Here is a 7350-nt window from a genome sequence, read left to right as displayed (position 1 = left end):
TTGATTTTGCTTGGGCCACACGATACTGTTCAACGTGCCAGATCGGTTGCCTACCTTGAAGACTGAAGAGCTCTCACGTGAAAATGGGGATTTCTCAAGGAAAAGCCTCCCCGGGGCTCGGAGGCTGAGCCTCTTGGACCATGTCTGTCGTGCTCAATGCTGCAGCCCCACCGTCTGGACCACCCAGGGCCTGGCACAGAAACCAACGAGGCACCTGAGACTTTAGGCCTGGCCCTCCTAGGCCACGGGACCCGGGACAGGGCCTTAACCTCTGTGGACATGATTCCACACCTGTGAAATGGGGGAAGGCATGAGATGCTTCCCTGCGCCCCTCTTCATAAGCTGTGGGGTGTTGGCAGGAGGCAGGCACGAGGTTTGAGCCCAACAGTGACACTGTGGCGGACAAAGTGCTGGGCGGCCCCCACACCATGTTCCTGTTCTCAATCCTGGCTGCGCGTTAGAATCACCTGCACAGGGGTGCCTGGGTGGCTTAGTCGATTGAGCGTCCAACTTTGGCTCAGGTCATGATCTCACAGTTCATGGGTTCGAGCCCTGCCTCAAGCTCTGTGCTGTCAGTGTGGAGCCTGCTTCAGATCCTCTGTCCCCCCTCCCCCACTCTCTGCGTGTGTGTGTGTGTGTGTGTGTGTGTGTGTGTATAATCACCTGGATAATTTTCATTTAAATACCCGTGACTAGGTCCCAAGCCATACCAAAGAGGGTTGCCCTTTGTTCACAGGACAGACCATCAGCATGACATTGAAGGTCTTTATTCCTCCCCAAACCTCTCTCTTGTTCATTTATTCTTCCTCTTTGTTCCCTCTCCCTCCCCCTTCCTCCCCACTGGGAGCCATTTCATTATGTAAATGAGTCTTTCTTGTTTGTAACCCTGAAAAATGAATATTATTGTTTTATGCCCATAATTTGTAATCGACACACGTAGCCTGGTACTATAGATCTTGATTTCACTTTTTTCTGTTGCTGGGTTGGCTCCCCCTACCCATGGGCGCACTTGGTCCCTGGGTCCTGAGCACGGCACGAGCTGGTGTGCAGTCCGTGTTTATCACTCACTGCCCTAGGAGGGACACCCAGGCCGCCTCCTGCTCCTGCCCCATAAACACTGCTGCAGTGAACATCCTCGTGCTCGCTCCCTCCCGGTCCCATGATTTCTTTGGGAAGTCACCCAGAGGCAGAATTATTGGGAGATACATATGTGCAATACTTACTTCATCAGACTAAACCACACTCTAATTTTTAGCAGACTTGTCTTCCTCTAATTACCAGTGAGTTTGTGCTCGTACACACCCTGATTGGTCTTTTGTGTTTTGTTTTTTTTTTTAATTTCTTTTCTTCTATGAGTTGCCTGTTTATACCATTTGCCCATTTTCCTATTTGGGTCACTCTTTTCTGATTAAAAAAAAAATCTTCTCGGGGCACCTGGGTGGCTCAGTCAGTTGAGTGTCTCTTGATTTCAGCTCAGGTCACGATCCCAGGGTTTTGGGTGGAGATGCAAGTTGGGCTCCACACTCAGCATGGAGCCTGCTTGGGATTCTCGCTCTCTCCCTCTGCCCTGCTCGCTCACACGCTCTTCTCTCTCTCTCACACACACACAAATCTCCATGTTAGACTTTGCAAATATTTCTTCCCATTCTGAAACCTGTTACATTTGCCCATGATGTCCTTCCTTGAACAAAAGCTTTAAATTTTAACATAGTCAAATTATTATTATTTCTTTTTTTGCTTTACAATTTGTTCCAATGGAGTTTTAAGTTCTTCTCTGCTCCTGGTCATCAAGTATTTTCCTCCGTCACCTTTATAGTTTTTCAGAGGATGCTGAATCCATCAGAGAAACCTTGTCCAATAGAACTCAGATAACGGAAAGCTTTCATATCTATACCATCAAATTAGTAGCACTGGTTAAAAGTGGCAATTGAGGATGTCAAATGTGGCTACTGCAGCCACAGCACTGAACGCTTCATTTTGCTTCATTAATTAAAAAAATTAAATAGCCATATGCGGTTAGTGGCTACCGCCTCGGACAGCACAGATCTAGGGTTTTGTTGTGGTGTTAGGTATGGATTCAGTTTTCTTTTATCTCCAGAAAATGAACCAATTTCCCCAACACTATTATTAAACTATTTTTCCCTCGTTGCTTTGTGGGGCCATCCTTATTGTATATTAAGCTCCTGAATACACGTGGGTCGGCCTCAGGGTTCTCCGGAGAAGCCCAGTGAGTCTAGTGAACAGCAGAGGTGGAGAATCACAATTCTACACTAATAGACTTTTTAGCCAGACACACAGCTGCCCAGAATAAAGACTACATTTCCCAGCCTCCCTTGCCACTGGAGGAAACCATGTGACTAAACTCTGGCCAATGAGGCAATGGTGCAACCTCTGGTCATGTCCTTAAAGGGGAGTGCCTACCTCTTCCAGTCCTCTGGACCACCGATTCAGCCGGGGGTGGGGGGGGGGGGGGGGGAGCTGGGAATTTGCATTCCCAGCAAGTTCCCAGGGATGCTGCTGGTCTGGGAACCACACTTCAGAGAACCATTGGTCTGACTTGTTTCACTCACTCATCTTGGGTTTTTGTTAAACATGCCTTTGACCTACAGGCTAATACATCCTGATTTGCCCCTCCCAGGCCTTTGCAGTTTAGAGCACAGCACCCCCTGCTGGAGCTGAGGTAACCCTCGCTGCTTGTGTGGCACCAGGTCGACTCAGAGGCCGGCTGCGACTGTGCCACACTTGCCCTTGAGTGCTCCCCTGTCCTGCCGAGGCTGGAAGCCTGAAGAACTAAGTTGCACAGACCCCCTTGCGAGCCGGGGTCAGTAGAGTTCTGCCTGCAGGAGGCACCGGTGCTGGGGGGGCGGGAAGCTGGAAGAACCCCTGTTCCCCCAGCAGCAGAGGCACGAGGGGACTTCCGGGATTCTGGTGGTGCCACTGAGCCCTTCTGTTCCTCTAGCTCCACACATGGCCAGGTTACTGGCCCTGTCGGCTCCCACAGACTTCCCAATACTTTCGTAACTAACCCCCTGTATTAAATCTCTTGTTTGAGACAACTAGAGGCCTTTGATGTCACAGGAGTCCCTTCTGTGGAGGCAGGACAGGACGGGGGCACAGGGCCTGCAGAGACATCCTCAAGGCCACCCAAAACCATTCTTTAAACTGCAGTGACGGTGACTGAAGGGGACAATCACAGCTGGGTCGCCTCCACCATGTAATGACCCTACAAGGGACTTCCCGTCCTTCGCCTGCAGTGGCCTGTCCTGGAGAGGCCCCGGGGGCCCCAGGGAAACAAGGCACTCAGGCTGTGAGCTCGGCGGCTCTGTTCTTCACCGTCCTTCGCTGGTTTTAGAATCACAGGCTTACCAGCCTCCTAAAATGAGTGGGGGTTTCTATCTTTTTTCTGTTTCCTGGAACAAACTGTACCAGGTAGGAATTACTGGATCCAAGTCTGGTAGAACTCATTTGTAAAAGCATTTAAGCTCCAAGCTTTTTCGTTAGTGTGTGTTTGGCGGGGGACGGGGGTGTGTGTTACTTTGGACTTTTCCTGTTTTCCATTCCTCCTTATACCAATTTTGGCTCTTCCCAGGGACGTAACAGCTCCACCCAGGCTCCAACACATTCACACATTCGGCAACAGCTGTCGCCCTTGGTAGGTTTCGACCCGATTCCCCACCTAGCCTTAGTGCGTGTTCCTGGCCGGCCCGGATCACAGACACGGTGCCCCATCCTTGGGGAGCTCAGGGCCTGAGGAGAGGGATGCTGGGGGCGGAGGAGGGGGTGTGATGTGACCGTGGGGAACAGGAGGTGTGGCCCGAGCCAGAATCTCTACATACTTCATGCCCACACCAGGCTGAGGTCCCGGGTGCCAATGGTGATGCGACTGGCTCCTCCCGCTGCCGCCGCCCCCGCCACTTCCCGGGTTCCGGGGAAGATGCGCGCAGGCAAGCCCAGGACCAGCCCGGGGCGGTCAGTGACCGGGACTGAGAGGCAGCGCGGTTATCGTGACGTCAGCCAATTGCTTTCGCCCCTTGTGGAGACCCAGGCTCAGCCCCCACCGGGACCCTGACGTGGAGGGAAGGCTTTGGCCAATGGAGTATCTTCCAGCTGGCCACTCGGGATCCATCTGCCTCGGCCGATTCCTCAAAAGCCCACCTGCCCGCTGACCGATTTTCTGAATGGCCAATTTACTTGAATGTCAACTCATCAAGGATCATTTCCATCCACTGGACATGCTCAAGACAACCTCTGAAACAAGTTTCCAGCAAATCTCAGATTTGGCAAACTGGTGGTCGTGGCACATGGGCTCCGGGAACCTGGCCGTTGGCAGGCCGGTGGGAGAGCGAATCCGGGCCCCTGGTCAGGGGGGTGCTACTGGCTTCTTTGACCCGAACTCCCGCAGAGGCTGCCCTCTCTCCACCCCAACCCCTCCCAATTCCACACCAAGCCGGCCTGGATGGGGGTGGGGGTGGGGCTCCACACACACACACACACACACACACACACACACACACACAAAACAAGAAAACATTTTAATTGTAAAACTAACTTGAGGGAGGGGAGGATGGGGCGGCTCCAAGGGGACAGGAACCTGATTCTTCAAGTGGTGGTTCTGTCCCTGACGCTGCCCCTTAGGACAGGGGCCATCCGTCCCCAGGTCGGGACAGGGGCTAGAGTGTTATAAAATGACAATATAAATAGACTTCTAGAAAAGAGGAGGCTGTCCAGGCGCAGTAGTCGTCTTCTGCAGAGGCTGGGGACGGGCAGGAAGCCCTGACCCCCGTCTCCCCATCCAGCCACAGAAAGGGGGTGCAGGACTTGGGGAAAAGGCCACTCTTCAGACATTCATGACCGCCCCCACAATGGCTCAGGCGGGGACAGGGGGCTGCGCTGTATGCTAGGTAAGGTCTCAGCGATACCCACTCGCAGGCTGGAGGACAGAGCGGATGGACCTTCCGCACATGCACACGCGCACACACATGCACACCCGTGAGCACACGCACGCAGACAGACACACACCTTTCGTAGTGTTCTCTCCACCCACAGCAGCCCCCACTGCAGATGACTTCCAGTGATGGGGGGCTGCCCCTCCTTCCTGGAGACAGGAAGACACAGGGAGGGCCTGTCCCCGAGGGTGGGGGTCCTGGGATCCTCACGTGCTCCCACGAGTCCCTGTGTTTTTTCAAAAGTCACAAAATCAAAACTGGAGTTCAGTAGTAGGGTCCTGCACACCCCCCCACCCCCAGCAAGAAGGGCGGTGCCACATGGAGTGTCTCCCGGGCTGAGGAGTGGGGGCCGGCCCCCTACTGGCCTGCGGCAGGGCAGGGGTGACCCCAGGGGCTCTTTGGTTCAGGGACAGGGCACTGGGCCTCATCTGGTGCGGTTCTGGCGCATGAGGGGCACGATGCTGGCGGGCGGGCCCGCTTTGGCCAGGAACGGGTGCTTCAGCAGTTCAGCCGCCGTGGCCCGCTGTGCCGGGTCACGCACCAGCAGGCGGTCCAGGAAGCCCTTCAGGGACGGGGACACCTGTCAGGAAGAGAGGGAGACAGTCAGGGGATCTGAGTGCCAGCTCCACCGCTCACTTGCCATTGGGCCTCCGTGCTCCTCTGTCAAATGGGATGACAATACCCACTGCCCAGGGAGGGGGCCAGGAGGTCCCATGTGTACTAGGGTCGGGCCCCGGGGGGAGCAACAAATCCAGCCAGGGGCTCATTTCTTCTGCATTTTCAAGGTTTGTAAGGAGGTGACCACAGCTGAGCCCTGGGGGCACCTCTCCCTTACCAGGAAGGCTCCTCTCCTGCACCTGGCTATGCTGTGTGTGTTCAGCCAGGCCAGCCTAAGCACAACCACTGTGGGACGGTCGGTGAGGGCTCAGGGGACCCGCGGGGGTAGGGGGTGGGGAGCTCAGCACAGAGCGTCCTCTCCCCTACACCACGTGCCTGCCGGGCGGGGCCCACCTTGTGCAGGTTTTTCAGTCGAGGCGGCAGGTTGTCCCGAATCATCTTCATGGCTTTGAGGGGTGGCTCGTTGAAGTAGGGGGGCTCCCCATCCACCATCTCGATCACCATCACCCCCAGAGACCAGATGTCCACCTGCAGTGGGGAAGGACGGTAGGGCTGAGCTGTGCAGGGACTGGCTGGCGCTGGGGGAAGCCGCGGAGGTGGGGAGGGGCCCTGCTTCTGCCTTTGCCTCTTCGTGACTGGGGTCCTTGGGCCCTGAACACCCGCTCTGGCACCCACCTTGCCAGACCCACACACTCTTCCCGCAGGGAGCCCTCGAAGGGTTCTGCGCACGCAGCACCCCTCACTTTTCTGCTAACCACGCCCAGGTCTCCTCGGGGGAGCGACCCTCCCTCCCTCCCTCTGCAGAGCATCCTGGGGTCCCGGACCAGGGGGCCCAATCGGCACAGGTGGGACATAGTAATTGGTTCAGGAATAGGCACGTGACCCAAGCGGAGCCAATCAGAGTCAATTCTAAGATTAATATCCAGGAAAACAGTGCCGCTCGTGGGGTGGGGACGTGGCCATGTACTGAGGGGCTGGGCCAGCTCTGCTCCAACAAGGGCGGTGCCCGCCTGACTGAGGACTACGCCGAAGCAGTCGGGGCTGGGGACGGACAGAGCGCATGGATGGCTGGGCCCGAAGCCGGTCACCATGCCCAACTTCACAGTTCTTGGGACCCAGACCCAGCTAACCGTTTGAGCTGGTTTTGTCACTCACAGCCCTGGGCGTGGCTCCGAACTAGCACCCAATCAGGGACGAATGCGCAGAGCACATGCGTGCCTGCGTCCTCTCCCACAAGCCCATCCCTGGTGACCCACTTCCCAGACTGAGCCCCACCCCGCCCCCAGCACTCCAGCTGTTTCGGACCGTCACGCTGTACGCCAGGGCCGACAGCCGGACAACCGGGCCACCTCCGGGTTACCTCTGGCCCATAGGGGAGGCGAGAGATGAGCTCTGGGGCCATCCAGTAGGGCGTGCCGACCAGTGACTTCCTCCGCGGTACCTCCTTGCTCACCTGGGCACAGAACCCAAAGTCCGACAGCTTCACCTGCAACCGGGCACAGGCAGCGGGGGTCAGAGGTGCTGGAGGTGGGAGTGAGCAGTGTCCACCTGCAGCCTGGAGGTTGGAGCCAGACCACTGAGCGGCTCCACCATCTGCCAGCAGGGGGCCCTCAGGTGTGTCACCTCCCCAGGATCACACCTTCTGCCTCCCTGACAGGGTCTGCCCTGGGACTCCTGCAGGAAGTGGCCCAAGCCTTACAGGTAACAGATGCCTCATGGGGGCGGAGATCACGGCTGGCTCCAGAGGCCCATGCCCTGGGCCCCGGTGTCCCTGGAGGGAGCACAT

At 56.4% G+C, this 7350-nt stretch overlaps 1 protein-coding gene across 6 annotated transcripts in view; it reads right to left on the bottom strand.

Annotated features, from left to right (window-relative positions):
- Positions 1-4517: 4517 nt before the first annotated feature.
- Positions 4518-7350, bottom strand: part of PAK4 (p21 (RAC1) activated kinase 4) — a 44868-nt gene continuing 42035 nt past the window's right edge. For all 6 annotated transcript variants that reach the window (XM_030298810.1, XM_030298815.1, XM_030298814.1 and 3 more), the window contains 3 exons: positions 6925-7050; positions 5958-6092; positions 4518-5526 (listed from right to left, as the gene is read on the bottom strand). In XM_030298810.1, the coding sequence (XP_030154670.1) occupies positions 5371-5526; positions 5958-6092; positions 6925-7050 (417 nt within the window). In that variant the 3' untranslated portion in view covers positions 4518-5370. The remainder of the gene's footprint in view (positions 5527-5957; positions 6093-6924; positions 7051-7350) is intronic.

Source organism: Lynx canadensis, chromosome E2 (assembly GCF_007474595.2).
Source record: "Lynx canadensis isolate LIC74 chromosome E2, mLynCan4.pri.v2, whole genome shotgun sequence".
NCBI classification, from domain to species: domain Eukaryota; kingdom Metazoa; phylum Chordata; class Mammalia; order Carnivora; family Felidae; genus Lynx; species Lynx canadensis.
This window is presented reverse-complemented; position numbering and strand designations above follow the sequence as displayed.